General features: G+C 47.2%; 1 protein-coding gene across 1 annotated transcript in view; it reads right to left on the reverse strand.

The window, feature by feature from the left end:
• Positions 1–450: 450 nt before the first annotated feature.
• The window catches only part of ROR1 (receptor tyrosine kinase like orphan receptor 1), a 150,148-nt gene continuing 127,430 nt past the window's right edge, over positions 451–23,168 (reverse strand). The window contains 6 exon segments of the mRNA XM_066325353.1: positions 451–576; positions 578–1,897; positions 5,626–5,837; positions 9,908–10,153; positions 12,424–12,741; positions 14,760–14,887. Of these exon segments, the coding sequence (XP_066181450.1) occupies positions 472–576; positions 578–1,897; positions 5,626–5,837; positions 9,908–10,153; positions 12,424–12,741; positions 14,760–14,887 (2,329 nt within the window). The 3' untranslated portion in view covers positions 451–471.

Genomic DNA, 23,168 nt, shown 5'->3' on the forward strand with positions numbered 1-23,168 from the left:
TTCCCTGTTGGCACTGAAATTGCACACCCAGATCTCCGAACCTTTGCATCTCCTAAAAAAAGAGACAAATATTAAAATATGGTTTTTAGTATTAAAAAGAAGTCCCTGTGATTCAAACCACGCCGGAGGTTTAAAAAGCTGTGAAAAAGTGTCGGATAAAATGTTTTTATTGGAAAAAAAAAACAATCCCAAAAAACCTCAAATTCCCTCTTGCCCTCTTTGAATTGCTGGCGGCAGTTGGAGAAACTGGAGGCTGAGGATTCCCACCACGAGGCTCTGCCTGGTTGTGCCTGCCCATCCCGGCGAGAAGTGAAACTTCACAGAAGACACTTTGCTGCAACGTCTGTCCAACAACCAGAGAAAGGACCTTTAATAAAATATTCGAATAAGAGAAAAAAAAAAAAAGAAAAGGATCTTTGCTCCCCCTTTTCCGAGTCTCGAGAGCTCTATGTACAAAAAGGCCTCTTGTATTTACAATTCCGCCGAGATCACGGAGTCGTTGGGTCCGTGCACGCTGGAGTCCCCCAGCAGGGAAGGCTGCTTGGAGTCCACTTTGTAGGGTTTTTGCGTTTTTTCCGCCGAACACCGCCATCCCCATGCCCGCCGGGTGGCTGGGAATGGCCATGTGGGACAGCAGGGGGATGTTGGCCTCCTGGTTGGAGCCCGACGAGGGCAGGCTGGTGACGTGGCCCGTGCTGGTGGAGCCGCTGGCGCTGCTGGGGGAGCGGCTCTTGGGCGGGGGGCAGTGGGGGATCACCCTGGGGGCAGCCTGGGGCGGGTAGTGGGGCGCGGGGAAGGCGGCGTAGCCCGGAGGGATGGGGTACCCGTTGATGGGGATGTAGCGCTGGTTCTGCGCCAGGGGAGGCCCCATGAAGCCCGCCAGCTGCCCCTGGGGGATCCCCTGCGCCGGGAACATGTAGTTGGGGTACCTGGGGTTGCTGAGGTTGCTGACGGGGCTGGCGCTCAGCGAGGTGGTCTGGGTGGTGGCATTGCCCCCCGAGGGGGTGGTGGAGCTGGTGTGGCTGGAGAGGCCCTCCCAGGAGCGCAGGCGGGCGTGGATCTCCTTGAAGCGCGGCCTGCGGGAGGGCAGGTCGTGCCAGCACTCCGTCATCAGGCTGTACATCCTGGGGGGACAGTCCTCGGAGCACGGCAGCAGCTGGCGCTTCCGGATCATCTCGATCACCTCCTGGTTGCTGAAGCCGTAATAAGGCTGGAGGCCGAAGCTGAATATCTCCCACAAAACCACCCCGAAGGACCAAATGTCGGAGTCGGAGGAGAACTTGCCGTACATGATGGCCTCGGGGGGCATCCAGCGGATGGGCAGCAGCGACTTGTTCTGCACCCTGTAATAATCGGCCGAGTAGATCTCCCTGGAGAGCCCCAGGTCGGAGATCTTCACGTGGAGCTGCTCCCCGATCAGGATGTTGCGGGCTGCCAGGTCCTTGTGGACGAAGAAGTGCCCGGCCAGGTACTCCATGCCGGCGGCGATCTGCACGGCGATGTGCAGGAAATCCCCGTGGTCCAGGCTGGATTTCACCGTGCCGTCCTCGTCGCTGCTGCAGCCCACGTCAGAGTGGGGCGAGCGCATCACCAGGAACTCGTGCAGGTCTCCCTGGTTGGTGTACTCGAACAGGAGGCACACGGGCTGCTCCTGCGTCACCACGCCCAGCAGGCACACGATGTTGGGGTGGTGCAGCTCGGCCATCAGCGACGCTTCCTGCTGGAATTCCGCCCACTGCTGCGGGTTGTTGAAGTCCTTGAGGGTCTTGATGGCCACCAGCTGGGCGTGGTCCATGCCCGGCAGGTAGAGGTGGCCCTTGTAGATCTTGCCAAAAGCGCATTCCCCCAGCTCCTCCATGAAGCGAACGGCGGAGAGGGGCAGCTCCTTGGCTTTGCTCTGCGGGAGAAACGCCAACAGCACATCAGGACTGAAAACGGCCTTTTGGAAGTGAAATCTCCTGGTGTGGGGAGTCAAGGAGATGGACACGGGAGCAATGGTCCCACTGGTGCCAGGCACAGCCCGAGGGACACTGTGGGGTTTTTATCCTCTTTTCCTTGTTGGAGCCAGGATGAATTGCACGAGAGATGTTTTGTGTTTGGACTCAAATGTTTCTTAGTTCTTATCTATGGTACAGTCTCACAAGCTGTGAGTTCTGGCTAACGAGGGGAAAAATGGCTCTGTCTCTAACGCTTTCCAAGGTATTTTAAGCACAAATTGTCCAGTTATGAAATGACACCTCAATTGTTTTTACTTTTAACCCAACAACCAACCACCCCTGGCCCACAATACAGACTCTTCTACCCAATTACAAAATACTACCAAAAACCCAGGAAGAAGAAGGAAGAAGGTGGAAAAAGAGGACTCAGCCTCTGCCCTAAATCCTCCACCTTGCTTTATATCTGTATTTCTGTATTCTACACCCTTAAACTCTGAGTTTCCCACCCTGTGCTGTCACACACTTCTATTTAACCCCACACCCACAGTCCCAGGGCTGTCACTCAATTTTGGGGCCTTTTCCACGGGCTCAGGTCAGTGCAGTGTTTGCTGGGGGTCAGTGCTTGTGAGCACAGAAAGGATGGAATTCTCAGTGCCCAGGGCTCCAGCAGGACACCAGGATCCCAATAGGATCACCATGCTCCAGAGGGTAATGAAAATAATTCCTTTCCATCCTCTCCACAAGGTCAGATGCAACAAGCATTGGATCCAAACACATGCAGGAGCCATCAACATCTCAGCGTTTGGCCTTGGGCATTTCTGTACTTCCAATTGAATGTGACTAATTTCAGGAATTGAGGCAATTCCCATGCTCTAAGAGGTCCATGCTGAAGTGTTTTCTGGGCCAGAGCCTGGAGTTTTAGCAGGAAAAAAAATGATTTTGTTTTACAAACCATGTCCTTGTAGCCAATTCTCCCTTGACTTTGCTGTTAACCCTTCCAGGTACAGCAGAGTCTGTTCCATGCTGAAACTCTGACAGCGAGTTTCTCAAAGGAGGAGGGCAAACCCTTTAAACATTTATGGCCCTTTGGTGTGCAGATATTCACTCCTGTGCCATAAAGAGCCTGTGTTATTCCCAACTTCCACTTGCGCTTGTAACACCCAACCCCACTCATTTAGGGCCCTCAGTAAATCCACAGGTAGTAATTTAAGGTTAATGACTTTGGGATCTAGGTTCTGTAAATTAGTGTAAACATTGGCATTTGCATTCCTGAAACCATGCAAGGCCAGCTTTCCAGTGGCAATGTGGGAAAAAACCTGACATTTCAAATAAACGTGGAAAAAAAAGCCGTTTTAGCATGAATTAATTCTAATTGTATTGATCACTTAGGACTTTTAGACAAACACTGCATTAATAATCACAATAATGACGATAATAACGATAATAATAATAATAAAGCCATTTAAGCAGGCAGCCCAGTAGACTGCACAGTGATGGCAGGAAATTAGCTATATTGTTGAGAAACAGATGGTTTGTATTACCCAAATCCTTTAGGCTAAAACTTGTTTAGGTCTGGCATATTGTAAATTATATTTTAGTAATGAAAGTGAAATGACCTCTGTCTGACCTGAGCCAGGGTCCGTCTGTTTGAACCAACAGAGTGGAAAACTGAGGGGGAAGAAAATGAAGTCATAAAGTTTTGGCAGGAAGGGCTCGTTTGGAGAGGAGCAGTTGTAAATCTGCTCAGCTTTTGTTTGACAAGTATTTGTCACACACGGGTGTCCAAAATGTGGGGAAGTGTAAAATACACAAGAGGCAGCAGGTCAGGGGAAAGGGAGAAGGGAAACCCACCCCTTCCACCTCTACTTCAGCTCCAGGACGAGATGTCCTGAATTTATTGTATTTTTGAAGGCAATAAAAATCCCTTTAAAACCAGAGGAAATGCTAACATTCCTATTTATCCAAGCAAACAACCGCCTCAGTGGGAGCTTGAAGCTTAAATGTGTTTTCGCCCAAAGCTGACATCAATTTTAAAAATAAGTTCCCATTTCCTTCCCTTGAAAATATTGTTTGAAAGGCAATCAAAACACTGGAGACGGGGAGAGCTGGGAAAATCCTGAATTAGCATAAATAAAAGGAAAATATTCTCGCAGCACACGACTTGCAAATCGAAAGGAGAGAGAATGGTCAATATCTGCCAAACATTTCCAGGAATTTCTGGCTTTCCTGTGCTGTGTGTGCCAGCAGGAAAGGTGGGAATTGCATCCTCAGTAAAAGCATTCCCATCAGTTTAGCCAGAATTGAACCACAAATTCCCAGCAGAACAGGGAGCAAGGAGCAACCTCAAATTTAACAAAATATTCCAGGAGGTTGGGTGCAAGATGCAGTATGGACACTGAATTTATTAAATGTTTTTATTTTATTTTACTGCTGCCAACGTCTTGAGATAAAACTACTCCAAGCTGTAGAGGAAAGCTGGAATTGGGAACTTCCAAGGAAAATGAAGATAAATTCACCAGGCCAGTGTGTGAGGGGAACTGAGACAGAGATTTTCACTCTAAAAAAATGCTTCAAAAGAACAAAGCCCACCAAATTCCAAAGGAACAAAGCCCACCAAGTTCTTGAAGAACCATAAAATATCCTGGGCTGTTTTCCAGGATCAAAGGGAAATGCTCTTCCAGGGCATCCCTGTGCCTGTGGATGGCAGGAGAGCCCTGCCCTGGGTGACACAGCCAGGACATCAGGAGCACCAGGTTGATCACACTAAAATCAAAATGATTGTTAAAATTCTCCCTGCACCTGGGGCTGTGGTCAAGCCAAATTTGCACCAGCAGCAGGAGCTTTTGATGCAGGCAGAGCTTTTGAGGCTGTTTTTTTGTCATTTCTGCTTTCAGCTGGGGGAATGGGAAAACCTCAAGGAAGAAATCTTTCCGAGGGTGATTTGAGCTGAGTGAAAGGTGACAGATGAACTGAGCTGAGCCATGGAAAGCTCTCCTGAGGAAATGCTGGATCACGTCTTTACCTGCATTTCTCTCTCGCTCAAATGAGGTGTTTCAGAGATGCTTCAGGAAGGGTTTTTCTTGCTTTATCACACAAAAACTCCACTATTTCTCCAGGGACACAAACACACAGGAATTACCCCCTTGGTCCAGCACATGCTGCTGCTGGGAAAACCCTCACCAAAAAAATCACACAAATCACAAGCTGGAAACCACCTGAATATCTCAGTGCTGGGCTGTTGGAAGCATTTCCCTCCCTGCCTGTGGAGACAGCCAGAGTGGATTTGGGAAATGGATTTGTAGGGAATTTTTAAAGCTTGATAGCTGTAAAATAAAGTAAAATGAAATGAAATGAAATAAAATAAAATCAAGTAAAAATAAAAATCAAGTCAAGCAAAATACAATAAAATAAAGCAAAATGAGATAAAATGAAATGAAATAAAATTAAATGAAATAATGAAATGAAATTAAATGAAATGAAATGTAATAAAATGAAATAAAATACAGTAAAATAAAATAAAGTGAAGCAAAACAAAGTAAAATAAGATAACATGAAATTAAATGAAATTAGATTAAATTAAGTAAAATAAAATAAAATAAAATAAATTTTGTAAAACTCTCCTCATTTGCTCCATCTCTAAGCCAGAAAAGGGTGTAACCTGACCCGTGGAAGCAGGAATCTGGTTTACCTTTGGTTTGTAGGCGTTGAGCATGGACATCTCCACGTTCTGCCCCCGGACGTGTTTGGGCTGCCTCTGCACTGGGGGGGAAGAGGATTTCTGGTTGTTCCGACAGATGCAGATGAAGAAGAAGAGCAGGGCTATGGCCAGGGGAATGGTGACACTGGGCACCAGGATGTACAGGATTTCCATCTTATTCTTTTCCTTGGAATCTTTGTAATCTGGTTCAGAAAGGAAAAAAAAAAACAAAAAAAAACAAGGAATGAAGCATCCCATGGAGTCAAACACATCTCTGGGTCAACTAAAAGTGTTAAAAGGGGTAAAACATCCTGTTTATCTTGCTGAAATCCACCTTGAATGCTGTTTTATTTAATTAATATTGAAAGGAAAACTCATTTTGTGGAGTAACAGTTCTGTGAGGACACAAGGAACCATCCCTGTAAGGCCAAACAGAGGAATGCTGTGAGGTGGCCTTGGCTTGGGCTGCAGTGAGCTCATGGCCTGACACTGATCCACAGAAAAGGGAATTTCTAAAACACTTTATGGAAGAAGCTCGTGGGAGGAGCCCCCTTCCCATGGCAGGGACCTGCGATTTAATGATTTTTAAGGTCCCTTCCAAGCCAGACCATTCTGGGATTCCAAGAAAAGCTCTGCTGGGAATACAGACTCCTGATTTTGTGTCTTGGTTTGAGACATTTTAAGGGAGAATGCTTTGGATTGAGCTGCATTCCTTTAAAGGTTCAACCAGTCCCTTTCCACCAAAAAGGAGCAGATACAAGCAGGTGGAAGTGAAAAAAGCAGAACCAGGCAAGAAGTGCCAGGAAAGCTGGAGCAGGGATAAAAGGGAAGGGTTGGGAAGGAGGATGGTGAAACACAGTCCAAAGGCTCCCTGCTCCCTCTCAGGGCTCTTCCAGAGCATTTTGGAAACACGATCCCAGGACATCCAGCGCTGCATCCCCCGGCTGGCTGCGGCTTCCCGGGAAACGCTGCTCCAGGGAAAGGCACCGGGAGAGGGGAGAGGACTTGGGAGGAGCTCAGGCAGCCCCCGCTGGGGTGACAAGGACAGAGCCCTTTCCCGAGTGCCCCGGGCACAGGGACAGGGACAGGGACAGATCCTTCATCCCGAGTGCAACAGGGACAGGGACAGGAACAGATCCTTCATCCTGAGTGCTCTGGGCACAGGGACAGGGACAGATCCTTCATCCCGAGTGCGACAGGGACAGGGACGGATCCTTCATCCTGAGTGCTCCAGGGACAGGGACAGATCTCCTTCCCTAGTGCCCAGGACACAAGGACAGGGACAGTGACGGGGACAGATCCTCCATCCCGAGTGCTCCAGGGACAGGCACAGGGTCAGTTCCTCCATCCCGGGAGCCCCGGGCACAGGGACACGGAGCGTGCCCAGCTGTGCCATTTCCCAGGAGCATTCCCAAGGTTTAGGCTGGAATTACACCCGGATTAACGCACTCACCGAGGGGAACTGGAGGCCGCCCTGGCTGTTTCCAAGGGAATTGGGAATGCCTTGGGGAGTCTGGGAGAACAGGAATGTTTTCTGATCCCTGCTGGGTCACTCCGGTTTGTTTGTCCGTGTTTTCCAGGCTGGATTTGTACCAGCACTCAGCAGCCCACACAGATCTCTTTTATGCACTTCATTAAACATGAACTTGATCTGAAGCTTGGGCTCGACTCAAATTGTGACAGAGGCAAAGTTCAGATGGTTCTGGATGTCACTTTGCATAGCCCCTCTCCTGGCTCAGGGTCCTCTCTGATCTTTCCTCTCAGATTAAGTCGTGCCATCTGGTTTTTCACTGAGATGAGAGGTAGCCCAAATATTCCTGCAGCCTTTGGGGAACGGGAGAGGGCTCCAGCACCACCCCCACGGCATTTTCCCTGCTCTAGAGAGGCAGGGATTCACACACTGCCCTTCCCAACCTCCAAAGCTTGGCTTTGCTAAGCCTCGTGCTGGAATTACCTCATGTTTCACATCTCCCCGCCAACAGGTTGACAAACTCGGAGGAAACAAATCTCTCACAGCTCGTGAGATACAGTTGAAGAAAGGAGAAGAAAGCAGCAGCACGAGGCAGAGAGAGACCTGGGCACCAGTTCATCACCTGAGCTATTCCAGTCAAAGGCAATTATTATTCTTATTAAGTAGCAGCCCCCCCGCCGTGAAGCCTCATTAGGTTAATGGGCTTCTTGGGAGCCACCCTAATTAAATCCATTTCCCATCTAAGCATGTCCTGGCGAGGCAGAATGCACAATACTGATTAAAATGGGCCTGAAACGGCTCTTTCAGCCAGTGCAAAACCAGCAGAATGCAAGTCCCACACGGTATTCTGGTTTTAATATGCAGATTGGCACTTAACAATTCAATTACTGCTCACCTGATCCGGCTCTGTTTGTATTTAGAATAATAAAGGCACAGAACAACGAGCACCATTTAAGGCAGCAGTGAGAGGTTTTGGCAATTAAAACCTTTGTCAGGAATTCTCCAGCCCAGCCAGCCTATCTCAGTTATTATCAAGCAAAGCTTGAAAATCAGAGAATTTGGCTCCAAAAGAGTCCTGGAATCCCAGATCAAAAGCCTGAGCCAGGCCTGGCATCTCAGAGCCCATCTAGAGGGGACTGGCACAAGGATCTTCAGCAGAGTTTTTTGTTATTTCTGTTGAAATAACAGCAGAAGAGATACAGGACCCGAAAAGTGGGGGGAAAACCACAGAATTGTTGAGGTTGGAAAAGGCCTCAGAGATCAGCAAGTCCAACTCTTAAACCAGCACTGCCAGCACAGCTCAGGCCTTGTTTAAAACCCAGAGGTGACGTTGCCAGGTCCTCTAAAATGGATTAGAAGGTTGTGTTTACAGAACTGCTCTAGCTGCATTCTGGGTTTGCAAAATGAACAAAAAGGGAGATTCAGCTCTCATTTGATTCTGCTTTTCAGAGAGCCGGGGGGGAAGTGAATGAAAGACCTGAACAAATGGGTCCCAGTCGTTTTATCTGCATGTAGAAATAACAATATTGATAACAGGCCAAGAAAAAATTACAGCTAGTTGCATGGACATGCCAGAAAGGCACCCAGAAATGTTATGGAAATTCAAAGTTTCACACAAAATTTGATGTTGCCTACAAGTTGTCACAGTAACATTTACCTTTCCCCTCGGAAAGGAGATACCTTTGATGTTCCTGCTCCATAGCCAGAACCAAATGAAATTTTTTCTGGTTATGGTTATGAACATTCCTGCAGTGAGACATGTTCTGAGTCTGCTCCAAAGTCTTTTTCAATTAATGGAAAGATGGGAATCGATGCCAAAATGGGATCTAAATTATGTTCTTACTGAAAGGGTAGATCAGGGGGAAGGCAGATAGTCTGGGCTCTATCGTGTGCATCTCAAACCCTCTCCCTGTTTTTGGGCCCCTCATAAGAAGGAAGCCATGGAGGGGCTGGAGCGTGTCCAGGGAAGGGAATGGAGTGGGAAGGGGTTGGAGAATTCCTTAGGGAGCTGGAAAGGGGCTCAGAAGGAGAAAAGGAGCTCAGGGGGGACCTTGTGGCTCTGCACAACTCCCTGCCAGGAGGGGACAGCCGGGGGGATTTGGGATCTGCTCCCAGGGAACAAGGACAGGAGGAGAGGGAACGGCCTCAGCTTACACCAGAGGACATTTAGATTGGACATCAGGGAAAATTTCTGCACTGAGAGGGTTGTCCATGCCTGGCACAGCTGCCCGGGGCAGTGGTGGAGTCTTAAAAGGGACTTTAAAAGGATTTAAAAGCCCTATGGATGTGGCACTTGGGGAAGTAGGACAGTGGTGGCCTTGGCAGTGCTGGGGATGGTTGGACTCGACGACCTCAGAGAGCTTTTCCAACCTAAACAATTCCATGTCTCTATGATTTAATTTGGCCTAAGGAGTTATACTGATTGGAACAACAACCTGGGAAGTCAGGAGCACTTTGACAGAATTCACAGAAGGACTGGGCTGGAAGATCATCAGGATCATGAAGGCCAACCCAGCCCCGACACCTCAACTAAACCATGGCACCGAGTGCCACGTCCAGTCCTTTATTTAAACCCATCCATGATGGTGACTGCACCACCTCCCCGGGCAGACCTGAGCTGGCAGCACACATGAAATGAATCTCATGCCACCTTTCATCACTGCGAGGGGCAGCAAGTGCTCAAAGGCCTCCTCAGAGCAGGCCCAGCCACCTCTGTTCCCAGGGACTCCCAAAAGACACTTTGTGCAGCAAACCCTTCCCCTTTTGGCCCCCAGCTCCAAGCCAAGCCGCGTCAGGCATTACCACAGGCCGGCACGTCGCAGAGCTCCGACTTGAAGTTCTCATCCAAGGTGAAGCACCACGGGGCGTCCTTCTGGTTACCGGGGTTCCTGCAGTAGGAGTGGCCCCCGTTGAGCTCGGGGTACCTGGCAGCAGTGAAGGTGTGTGTGTGGGGGTACTGCGAGTTCCAGGGCTGGCACTGGCGCCCCGAGCGCGTCACGCTCACCGTGCCGCGGTAATCCACGCCCGTGCTGTTGTAGCACCTGTGATCTGCAAAGACAACCAAAAACCAGAGCCACGGTGGGTGCTGGGGGCAGCAGCTGTGGGGTGACTGTGAATTGGGCACTGGGAATTCCATCCTTTCTGTGCTCACAGGCACTGACCCCCAGCAAACACTGCACTGACCTGAGCCCGTGGAAAAGGCTCCAAAATTGAGTGACAGCCCTGGGACTGTGGGTGTGGGGTTAAATAGAAGTGTGTGATAGCACAGGGTGGGAAACTCAGAGTTTAAGGGTTTAGAATACAGTAATATAGATATAAAGCAAGGTAGAGGTTTTAGGGAGAGGCCAAGTCCTTCTTTTTCACCTTCTCCTCCATGGCTCTGGGTGGTGTTTTGTAATTGGGTAGAAAAATCCAAATTGTGGGCCAGGGGTTATTGGTTATTGGGTAAAAAGTAAAAATCATTGAGGTGTCATTTCATAATTGGACAGTTTGTGTTTAGAAGGTCTTGTAGAGAGAGGGATAGGGCTTCATTTTTACTCTGTTAGCTCAAAGTGCTGTAGAACTCATGGCCTGTGAGATAAGAATTAATATCTGAGTCTGGACAAGAAATACCTCTTGAGCATTTAATCCTGACCTTGGCAAAAAGAAGATAAAATGCAACAGATGGTATCTCCCAGCATGGCCCGGTTTGGGAGCATGGGCTCCCAGTTTGGTGTGTGTGGGAATTCCAGGCACAGAAAATCCTCAAAATCTTGTGGACCCAAATACAGAGACCTCTTCCAGATTTAGAGACCATAAGCAAGAGTGTGGGTTTGTAATATAGACAGAGACATATTAAACTAGGTAGTGGGAAGTTTTAAAGTTAAAATACAGAAATAGTTATAAAGGTAATAAGAAGTTTTAAGGTGCAGCAAGTAGTTTGTGTGTGACTATGTGACTGGATTAAAAGAGCCCACATTGCGGCAAGACGTGTGATAATTAATTAGCCATTGGCGTGAGAGTGAAAAAACATTCCAAAACAATATTGTTTTATGGACATTCCACCCATAAAACAATCTGTGTGGCAGCAGATTAGTGGATATTAAATCTTTAAAACCCCTTGTTTTAAAGGTTTAAAACCCCAGTGGTCTTGTGACCGCTGACGACCACCGACCACGAACTTCTGGTTGAAGATGTTCTCACCCTTCATGAGATGGTAGAAGAGCAATAAATCAGATTTTAAGACACCTCCCAGTGGTCCTGTCTCTCTTAACATCCCAATAGGTGTGGCTGCAAGGCAGGGCCTGCTTTGCATTCACATTCCTGGGAGGATTTCAAGCTTATGCTCCTGTAGTGAAAACAGCTTCTGCCAAGCGTTTTTAATATAAGATACACAAAAGAAGGCAAGACTGCAGTGGGAAATGGAATTGCCGCCCTTGTTTTCATAGGAAGGTGGACAATTTTTGGGAGCTGTGTTTGATATTGGACTGTTGGGATGTGGAAGGGTTGTGAACGGGCTGCAGCTCAGCCTGATCAAAGAGTGGGCTCAGCCAGAGCCTCAAATTAGGCTGGATTAGGCAGGACAGCCATGGATCCAGCCCTGCAAATGTTCCTCAAGACCAGGATCCCTCCACTGCACCTGTGGTGCTGCTGGAGCATGTCAGGCTGAGGTGGGAGGAGGATGAAGGAGCAGGGAGGATGAAGCCACCCAAATTCCTCAGCAAGCATCCAAAGGCTTACACTCCATAGTTTCCTACCCCGTATCACTTAGAGGAGACCTGAAAAGATCCACCAGAATTCTCAAAAAAAAAAACAACAAAAAAAACCCCTTCAGAATTCCTGAAAAAAAATCCTTCAGAATTCCTAAAACAAAATTCTTCAGAATTCCTGAAAAAAGCCCTTCAGAATTCTTGAAAAAAAAAATCCTTCAGAATTCCTGAAAAACCCCTTCAGAATTCCTAAAAAATAATCTTCAGAATTCCTGAAAAAATCCTTCAGAATTCCTGAAAAAACCCCTTCAGAATTCCTGAAAAAAAACCCCTTCAGAATTCCTGAAAAATATCCTTCAGAACTCCTGAAAAAAATCCTTCAGAATTCCTGAAAACAACTAGTCAGAACTCCTGAAAACATCCTTCAGGACTCCTGAAAAAAACCCTTCCGAACTCCTGAAAAAATCCTTCCGAATTCCCGAAAAACCCCTTCCCAATTCCTAACCCTGCTGGACCAGCTGTGACATCCACCTGTGGGCTGTCGAAGCCCAAAGCGGGACGCAGGAGCCCTGGAACCAACCTTGGCCCAGCAGTGCCCTTCCCACGGCACAGTAGACATCTCCCACTCACTTTTATTGATGGGATCAGCCATGGGAATCCCGATGCGGATGCAGTTGACGGCCTCGGGGCTGTCGGGCTGGGGCAGATCCTCGCAGTTGGGCAGCTTCAGCCTCATCAGGATCATGGGGTTGGACCTGGCAAAAATGTACTCTGTCTGGCACAGGACGTTCTCCAGGATCTCACACTCGTCCCGGCACAGGTCCCGAGGTTTGGGAGCCGAGGAGGTCTCGTCACAGTAGGGGAAGGCGTAGTGGCACAGGGAGGGGATGGCAAACTGGGAGCACTTGTCCGACAGGTGGCTGGAGGTGCCGATCATGGTGAAGGCAGCTGGAAAACACACACACACCAGGGGTTCACCTGGGGGCTGCCTTGGGTTGCAAGGTGTAACCAAAAATGTGTGAAACTGGCTGGGGAGGTGTTTTCATCATCCCTTGTATGACCCATTCCTCACAACTCCAGGGGGAGAGTGTCTCCTGTTAATGGGCCAGCTGTTAAAAGCAGTTCTTTATCCCTTCCAGGACCCATCCTGGGGGACATCTGCTGTTAAACCAGCTGGGGCAGGGCTCTTTATCCCTTCCAGGACCCATCCCTCATCACTCTGGGGATATCTGCTGTTAAACCAGCTGGGGCAGGGCTCTTTATCCCTTCCAGGACCCATCCCTCATCACTCTGGGGATATCTGCTGTTAAACCAGCTGGGGCAGGGTTCTTTATCCCTTCCAGGACCCATCACTCTGGGGATATCTGCTGTTAAACCAGCTGGGGCAGGGCTCTTTATCCCTTCCAGGACCCATCCTCCCCCAGGGGTATCTGCTGTTCAGGGGCCATCCAGGCTCAGTGCAGGGCGGAGCCAATCCCATCATCCCCCGGGGAGAGGCCCCGCCCAGGGGGAGGAGCCCAGCATTCCCCCTGGATCACCCTGGGGTTCAGAGCCCAGCACAGCCTCTGCACGGGATTCCCAGAGGAGAGCAGCCCCAGCTCAGCACCACTGGGCCTTCTCCAGGGTCATCTGTGCTCCAGCAGAACCACGGCTGGTGCTGCAGGAGGTTTGTTTGGGTGACACCAACAGGGCTCAGGGCTGTGCTGACCCTGGCAGGGTTTCTGGGATTTTGTTTTGTTTTGTTTTGTTGCTTTATTTTTTGGTACTACTACATTTGTATTTTTAACATTCCTAGTAAAAAAACGTTATTCCTATTGCCATATCTTTGCCTGAAAGCCCCTTTAATTGCAAAATTATAATAATTTGGAGGGATGGGGTTTACATTCTCCATTCCAAAGGGAGCCCCAGCTTTCCCTGGCAGACACCTCTCTCTAAACCAAGACAGGGATGTTTTGCCTTCCCAGTAAAAGCCTCACTTCCCACACAGCCGTGCAGGTGATGAACAGGAATGCACGGCACTAATTACACGGGAAGTTATTACTGATGCTGATTTCACTGACAAGGAAAAATATGTCAGGTTTTCAACACGGGATTAATGCTAAGTTCATTACCCAACCCCCAAGTGTAATTATTCCTTTAATTATTCCTATTTTTCCTCCGCAGTAACTTAGAATAATTTACAAATTCGTGTCATATTTGGAAGCCCAACAGGTAAACCCCAAATTCCTGCATCGGTTCCTTCATGGAAGGTGACAATTTCATACAATCCCAAATAACTTTTCAAACTAAATGCTGGAAGATTACGAACTGGAGGCTCCATATTGCCTTTCTTGAGGAAATGAAGCCTTTTTTTGCAGTGCTGACAGTGTTTGGAGACAGAGGGAGAAGAGAATCTCTGAATCTCTGAATCCAGAGATGATTACCAGGATCAGGTAATCAGGATTATCAGGATCAGGCCGAGTTAATTTATATGAAAAATAGAGAATATAATGATATCTGTGAATTCAGCAATGTCTATGATTTCAGATATCTATGGTATCTGTGAATTCAGCAACCCCATCAGCACATTCCACAAAAATAATGGCAACTGGTTCTCCCCTAAATCCAAGGGAAAACCACTACCTGCTGCATTATTTATGCAGCCTTTCCCAGCACCGAAATTATTCCAGCACTATTATTATTATTATTATTATTATTATTATTATTATTATTATTATTCCCCTTTGCTTTCCAAAACCTGCAGGGGTAACAGCAGCACTGAGTCTCCCAGAAGCTGTAAACACACAGCCCCTTCTCCTTGAAAAATCTTTTTTTTAGGCATTTTGGGAGGAGCAGAGACACCCAGACGAGCTCATGGCAAGAGGGAATAAAGACCAAAGCAAAGTACCATCACTGTTTATAAAACTCCAGCAGCTCTTTGGGAGCAGACAGCTCGGTGGGGAAGCAGCCAAGGAGTTTTTACTCACCTGTGATCTGGTTTTCTATTTCCCCCTGCATGTGCAAGGACTCCATGTAGATGGTTCTGTTCCCAATGAAGCGGGCGCAGGCGATGCCCCTGTAAGGCTGGCAAAACCCATCCTCCTCGTACTCATCCCTGAAACCAGCCAGAGATAACAAAATGGTGACTGTAAAACATTGAAAACAAATTGAGGATGATTTCTTTCTGTTAAAAAAAAAAAAAGAGCTGGAATATTGGTTTGTTTAAATAAGCCCCCTTCACGTGCCTGGTAAAAAAAGTGGCACTTTCAGCTCAGCCAAAATACACATTAATGTTGTATGAAATGAGTGCTTTTAAGGCTCTGCTCAGAAATACACCCAGCCTTGATTAGAAGAGAAATATAAACTGCCTGGAAAAATAGGATTGATGTTTATTTAAAGCAGCTAACACATAGTTTTCTATTTTTGAACCAAGCTCGTGCTTAATATTGATAAACACAGCAGGAAGAGTCATGCAAGCAGAATTTCAAATGTATATAGAAAATCCAACCCTGGAAATAGGAAATGTTTGCTTAGTCTTCCATGTGTGGTAACATTTAGTGCTCAAACAGAACCCAAAACTGAGACAGGAGTTCAACAGACACATTTCTTTCATTAGGTGCTTTCTTTTAGGCAATCCAGGAGACATTTAATCCAGAAATCCAGATGGGATATTATTTGCCAATGCTCTTCAAACAAAGAAAAAAAAAAAAAAAAGCAGGCACTGGGTATTTTGAATAATCAGCACTGAGCTGGGACTTTTGGTGGGGTTTTGAGGAGGGGTTTTAGCACATGATCCCTGAAATCCCAACTGCGTGAATCAGTTCGATTTCTGCCCTTTCAATTCCTTCCTTTGACGATCCACTCGGAGATATTTGGCACTGAAATTTTTGGGATGAATTTTCTGGACGGACGCCCTCGGCTGTGCTGGAGGTCCCAGCCAAAGGAGGTGCTCAATGAAAATTTGCTGATATTTTCTTTATTATTCCTGCCCAGCCCAGCCAGCTCCTCTCCAGCTCTCAGACTCAGATAAAATGACACCGGAATATCCCTAGGGATGATGACAGCCGGGTAGGGAACAGGTTACATCCTTTGTGTGCAGAATTCTCCCTCCCTCAAATGCCAAAACCCAACACTGGAATCACACTACGCCTTAAAAAGGAAAAAATCAGAACCTTTTTTTTTTTTTTTTTTTTTTTTTTAAATCAACTCCGCCATTAAGTTTAACAAAAAGCCACTTTTCATCCCTTTCCATGAAGACCTTGGCTGTGACGGCTTGGAAATGCAAATTCCAAGGGGGAATTCTTTGAAGTAGCCCATCCTTTGTGCCTGTCACCGCGGCCAGCCCCGGCTAAGGGGATTAGTGGGAAGAAGCGCTGGGATCCAGGACATCCCAGACATCTCCCGGCCTGACACAGCAGCGTCCCGGGACTCCTGCAGCCTTCACAGGGAGACGCCAAACCTCGGGGATTAAGTGCTGTAATTTATGAGTGTGAAGGCGAGCGGGTGGGAAAGATGGAAAACTCCTCCATGGCCATCTCACCGCCGGGAGATGGGTGGGAAAGGGTCCAGCTTTCACTGGATGATGGCCCCAAGATATTCCCAAGCGCTTTGGTTGCAAAAGCACGACCTTTAATTGTCAATTGAACTCTTCATTAATAGCCCGAGGGAAGGTTGAAGTGCCTCAGGGATTCAGGGAATAAAGACACTTGAGATGCAAACAGGGATGGACACACGATCACATCCTCGGGTTCCTGCAGGTGAAAATATTTTTGTTCTGTTGTTCTTGAAGAGAAAAATTGAAACCTGAGCTGAAAAACCCCAAGAGCGGCTGCAGGCTCTGGAGTGGAGCTCATCTTCTCATTGTTAAATGCCCAGATAGGATAGAATTAATTAGCCGTTCATTATTTCTTATAGAATTACATCATCATAGAATCCTTAAAGTTTGGGAAAGGCCGCTAAGATCGAGTCCAACCATTCCCCAGCACTGCCAAGGCCAGCACTGACCACGTCCCCAAGTGCCACATCCACAGGGATGTGGGATCCCTGCAAGGATGGAGACTCCACCTCTGCCCTGGGCAGCTGTGCCAGGGCTGGAAAATCCTTTTTGGGAAGAAATTTTTCCCCCAGAGATCCAATCTAAACCCTGAGTGGTAACTCCAGCCAGACTCCAGCACTGTGCCAATGTCCGATCACTCTTTCTGTAAAGCACATTTCCCAAATATCCACCCCTGAGCCTCCCCTGGCCCAGCCTGGGGCCGTTCCCTCTCCTCCTGTCCCTGTTCCCTGGGAGCAGATCCCAAATCCCCCCGGCTGTCCCCTCCTGGCAGGGAGTTGTGCAGAGACACAAGGTCCCCCCTGAGCTCCTTTTCTCCAGGCTGAATTTATCCTGGAATTTCACTGAGGGACCACTCAAAGGTCCCGTTTGAAGGGAAGGACACGCAGCGAGCAGGGCCACCAGCTCACCTGGCTAGGAGTGCCCTGAGCAGCGGGATTTTGCTGATAACCTCAGGAGGGGAAGATTTTGGTTCAGAGGAAGGACCAGGATGCCACCAGCTCTGCCCCGGGGCTGCATCCAGCGGAATTCATCCAGGGAAAACTGCAGATTAGCAGCTGGTGAGGAGCAGGAACTACTCAGGATTGTTTTGGGAATCAGCTCCATAACGGGGCAGATGGGTGAAACAAGAGAGGAACAGGACATCAGGGTATGAGAGAGGAACCCTGAGGCTTCGTGGTCTCCTGGACTCTGCTCCGGGGGTTTTGGGGATAAAAAACGGGCTGGGAGGTTCCTCTATTGAACAGCTCTACTGAACAGAGGTTTTGGGGAGCAGCCACAGCTCTCCCAAACCCTTCCCCACTGAACAGATGCTGCCGAGGTGATCCCCCTCCGCTTTCCAGACATTCCACCCAAACCAATCCAAACCCAGAGCCGGAGCCCGACACGAAAGCCACAAAAGCGTGAAGGGCTCCTGCAGCTTAAACACATTCCCCACCTCCTGCTGCCCCCTGGCAGCGCTTTGGCTTTAGACACAGCTCTTTGCAGGTTTGGCTCTAAACACAGCTCCGGTTTTGGGTTGAAACACAGCACTCGGTTTTGGCCTTTAAACCCAGCTCAGTTTTTGGTTTTAAACACACCTCTCAGGTTTTGGCTTTAAACACAGCTATTATCAGGTTTTGGCTTTAAACACCGCTCTCGGTTTCTCGGGCTCAAGGCTGAGTCCTCATTCCTTTCCCACACTCCGTGTTTGGCATCCCTCACCTGCTCCGTGTCAGGAATCCTCACATCCCTGCTTCTTGATCCTGATCCTGCACCAGGAAGGGTCCCTTTGGCTCCAGCAAGATGGAAATCTGGCCTGAGCCAGCAATTAACGTGTTAACGTTTACAGACCAGCTGAAATCCTCATGATTAAGTCCTAACGAACTGGAAGTCAATCCAAGCCTGGAGGCGTTTCTGGTTGTGGATGGGCTTTAATCACTCGTGCAAATTCTGGCCGGAGCGGGGAGGAGAGCGGGCAGCAGGTGGAGAACAGGGATGGCAGCCTGCAGGGACAATTCCATCCCAACCCCAGCACAGCATCTGGGGGCTGGGAGCCGCCCCATAAATGATTCTCGCACTGCCTGCACCCCCCAGAACCCCGGGGAGAGCTGGGTGAAGGCTGCACAAGACAAAGTGCTGGGGTTTAATGATGATGCAGCACTGCAGGGCTTTAAGAGTCTTTCTTTCCAGGTCTGCTTTCCACTCTGTTTTCTGTGTCACTCTGTCAGTATTTCCAGCCTGGATGTTTCTCTTGGAGCTCGCCCACTGCTTTTGGATCCCGCTGCACTTCTCCCTGTGACAACACCTTGGTGTAAGAGTAGCCCCGAGGATTAATTTACACCGTGCTCAGGTGTCTCTGAGCATCTGATTGCTCACAGTCCACACAAAACCAAGGAAGAGCTGTGAAGGTGTCCACAGCCAAAATCTCTGTAAGATCCCTTCCAGCCCAGCCCATCCTCTGATTCCATCTCTGTATCTCAGCTGCTCCTGGTGTGAGGTTGCAGTGAATTCAGAGGCTGATCCTTCTCCCAGAGCAGCTCCTTTCTGAAACTGGGCAGAATTTCTACCTCTGCAGCTTTTTGGGCATCCCCATACAAAGCAGGCAGAGCAGAGAAACATTAAAAATCAGATTGCAGTATTTATTTTATTGCTTCACACTAAACTTGGAGGGGCTTTGTGGTACCAGCTGCTCTGCAACTGGTTCCTAAACGCAAACCATCTCTGCAAGGTTCTCTGTCAAACTCCACTTCCCAACACCCTGAATTTTCTCTTCCAGCCTTTTTCTAAACGACAAGAAACTGCCCAAATTTAAACAACATTTCCAGCAAATGCCAACAACAAGTCCAGGAACTCAGTTCAGCAAAAGCTTTGTAACCAGGCTTTAACGGGAGTCAGTTCAGAAGTATTTCATATATTGATAGAAAACCTGAACCTGTGAGATCATGTTGCATTTATTTTCACAATCCAGTATATTAAAAATGCATATTCCAGAGACGCTGTAATTGTGTGGTCATTCCTACCATACCCCATGGATTTATTTCTCCTTTCCTTTCCTTTCCTTTCCTTTCCTTTCCTTTCCTTTCCTTTCCTTTCCTTTCCTTTCCTTTCCTTTCCTTTCCTTTCCTTTCCTTTCCTTTCCTTTCCTTTCCTTTCCTTTCTTCCTTTCCTTTCCTTTCCTTTCCTTTCCTTTCCTTTCCTTTCCTTTCCTTTCCTTTCCTTTCCTTTCCTTTCCTTTCCTTTCCTTTCCTTTCCTTTCCTTTCCTTTCCTTTCCTTTCCTTTCCTTTCCTTTCCTTCCTTTCCTTTCCTTTCCTTTCCTTTCCTTTCCTTTCCTTTCCTTTCCTTTCCTTTCCTTTCCTTTTCCTCCCTTCTTTATTTCTTCCCCTTTTTGCCTCAAGAAGGATTTAAATGAGTACCCCACAAGAAAGAATCATAAATCCAGGACTAATTTGGATGTCTCGAGCAAAAATGGCCAAAGGAGAGAAGAGAACAAGGCTACACAAAGTCCCAAATGCTCTGAGTGTCCCAAAAGCCAGCATGAATTAAGGTGTAAATGCACAGAAGGTTAATTTATGGGAATGAACCAATCTGAAGAGCAAAAGCAAATAAATGTTAAATTATCTCCCAGATCTACCAAGTGGAGATGGAAACCTTTTGGCTCTGGGTGAAGACTGAAGGCATTTTTCTCACTGACAAAGTGAAAGACATTTTGTCTTGCCATTAATTACGAGGCGTATCAATAAATTATTTTTATGGTTATGTACACCCAGTGCCCCCTCTCTGTATAAATTATTTGCACATTGTTAAATAAATTATATTTTTGTTCCCCTCCTCATGTTCCAACTTCGCACAGGATGAAATGAAAAGGTTTTGACTTGGCAGATCTCCCTTAAAGCAAACAGATGAATAAAAATTCTCTCATACTTTCCAAAGAGCAAAACCCAGTTGCTTGTGCCTCTCTTGGAAAATGGGAACACTTTGGCTCTGCTTCATGATAATATTTCAGCAAATTTCTGCATTTCGCTTTGCAAAAAGAAGAGAACTGCCCAGACTTCCACGTCACTGTGTAATTTAGGGAAAAGTTCTGGGGAATAAAAGCTGTTGGTGTTTGACACCCTTTTAAAGGCCCAGGGCAGTCAGGCTTGGAATGGGAAAGCAGAGGCAGAAAGTAAAAAAAATTTCATTACGCTGTGCTTTGACATCATTATAGAGTCTCATAAAACCTCTGAATAATAAAAATTATTATTATTAATAATAATAGTTCAGTCTGGGATAGTGGAAGATGACCCTGCTTCTGGCAGGGGTTGGAATAAGATGATCTTTAATGTCCTCCCCAACACAAACCATTCTAGGACTCTGTGATTAAAAAAATGCCAATAATTAAATAAGATCTGCCTAAGGAATTCATTTACTTGGTTGGTACCTCACTGTTCAGACTGATGGTTGCTTTGAATGATGCCTCCAATCCAGATATGGAGAAATAATCCAAAATTCCTGCGGGTTTGGGATGCTGGTTGAATAGACTTGCAGTGGGATGGCACAGGGAGCCCAGGCCAGAACTGAGGCCACATGAATTATGGCCAAATTGTCCCAAATTGAACCCAAAAATCAGATAAAATAACCTCAAAAATCAGCCCAAAACTCACCCAAAAATCTGCTCCAAATGCTCCCCAAATCAGCCCAAAATTCAGCCCCAAATGATCCAAATTTCTCCCAAAATAGCCCAAAAATTACCACAAAATCAGCTCCAAAATCAGCCAAGATTCAGCCCAAAATTCAATCAGCTAAATATTGATCAAAAATCAATAAATCAGCCCTGAGATTCAGCTTCACAGATTATTTTTTTCCCCTCCTAAACACTTGAAATGTCCCTTTACCAACACAACTCCTGCAGAGCCCAAGGCCCAGCAGCTGCAGCTGCTTAGGGAACAACCTTGGGAGCAGGGTTTGGATCTTTCCTGGCAGATCCCTGACATCATTATCCAGGATGAACTTCAAATCATGTGCTGGGAGTTATGGGGATGGCAGGAAACTCCTGGCACCGGTGTTTTGTTTGACAGAGTTATTTTATGGTTACGTTTGGAGGTTTGGCTCGTCCAAGTTTCGAAACGCAGAGAGGGGAGAAAAAAAACCCCATGGAATGTGTTTTGAAGATCAGTCAAGAGGGATAAGGTTACACATGCTGAATGTTGCCTCCTTTCTCAGAGGAGAAAACCCCCAGAAAAATCCCCTCCTTTCTGCTGGATTCCCAAAGGAAAGAGAATTCCTTGAAGAGCTTGGCCATATCCTTCTTTCTTTATTTTAGTTTTTTTTTTTTTGGTCCAAATCCCTCCTAGCTGGAAGGAAATGTTCAGAATTTAGGCCCCAATTATGCACATTTTGGTTACACTTGAGAAGGTTGCCCAGCCCTAAATTCTGAAAATCCAGATTCTGATGTTCTAGACAGCAACATCCCAACCCCTTCCTGGGTACCAAAGGACACAGCTTTGAACTCTTCCAAACTAACAGAAAAACCTGTAAGACTGAACCCCACAAAATAACTTTCAGCCCATTTTATCTCTCCCTAACTCTTTCCTGCTTTCCCCTTATTTTCTGGAGTCACAGCTTTATTTCTGCTCCTCCCTCCCCTCTCCTTCCTCCTAACATTTAATTTGTCTTCTGTGCCTCAAATGGTTCTTTCTTCTGGTGACCTAATATTTTAACCCTAAGCATGATGAGAAACAGACTTCACAAACCTGACACTTGAATTAAAAGTGAAACACATGCCTCAGCACAAGTTAATTAAAAATAATACCTATAATGTTAGCTTGTTTAAGCCATTATTTGACCAGAAATTTGCACCCATCAATAAATGGAGTCCACAATTGCTGCAAAAATAACAGCGAGCTCGAAGTCACCAAAACGACTGGTTTATTTTATTTTTTTCTATTTCACAGATAAAAAGATCTTCCTGATAGCAGGGGGCAGGCAGAGGGTGGGTCAGATTCTGCTCCCAGGGAACAGAAGGAGAGGGAACAGCCTCAAGTTGTGCCAGGACAGGTTTAGGTTGGATATTGGGAGAATTTTTTCATGGAAAGGGTATTTTTTCATGGATCAGGCATTGGAAGTGGGGCAGTGGTGAGTCCCCATCCCTGCAGGGATCCAAAACCCCTGTGGATGTGGCACTTGGGGACGTGGGGCAGTGGTGGCCTTGGCAGTGCTGAGGGTGGTTGGATTTGATCTCAGAGGGCTTTTTTTCCAAGCTAAACAATCCTATGGCTCTGTAAAATTCCAGATTCTTTTCAGGAAATGCAGCTGATTTTCCTCAGGAACCTTCCTGGGAGTTAAGTTTGAGTGTGAACACGGAGCTTTCCTCAGAAACCTTGGGATTCATGGGTTTAGGAGCAACACAAACTTGAGCTGGGGGTAAATCCAAACCCATCTTAAGCAGTTGGTCTCACTGAATTCCTTGTTCGAGCCTCACAACTGTGAAAACACTGGAAGTCGACAAAAAAACCTGCAGCTCCATCATAAATCCAGCCCCTGCCACAGCAATTCCTCAGCTGGGAATTGCCAGAAAAGGCATCGATACCAGCACTGGGAATGGCCAAAAGTGGAAAAGATCCTTCTGGAGATAAGAAACTCCTTCTAAAAGACAACAAACCCCGGTGAAAACTGGCTCCAGTGGAAATGAGGAGCTGGCCCTCCGTGCCCTCATGGAAATGGGATAAGGCACGGAGAGAAAACCTGTTTGTTTTCCTTCAAAACATTTCCCCTCTCTCCTGCACAGACCTGAGCGAAGTAACCACGCTCCAGGAACCACCCTGGGAACAAACCACTCTTATTTCATGAGGTAGGGTGGAATATTCAGAATTTAGAGCCCTA

This window comes from Sylvia atricapilla, chromosome 9, assembly GCF_009819655.1.
Source record: "Sylvia atricapilla isolate bSylAtr1 chromosome 9, bSylAtr1.pri, whole genome shotgun sequence".
Taxonomy (NCBI): domain Eukaryota; kingdom Metazoa; phylum Chordata; class Aves; order Passeriformes; family Sylviidae; genus Sylvia; species Sylvia atricapilla.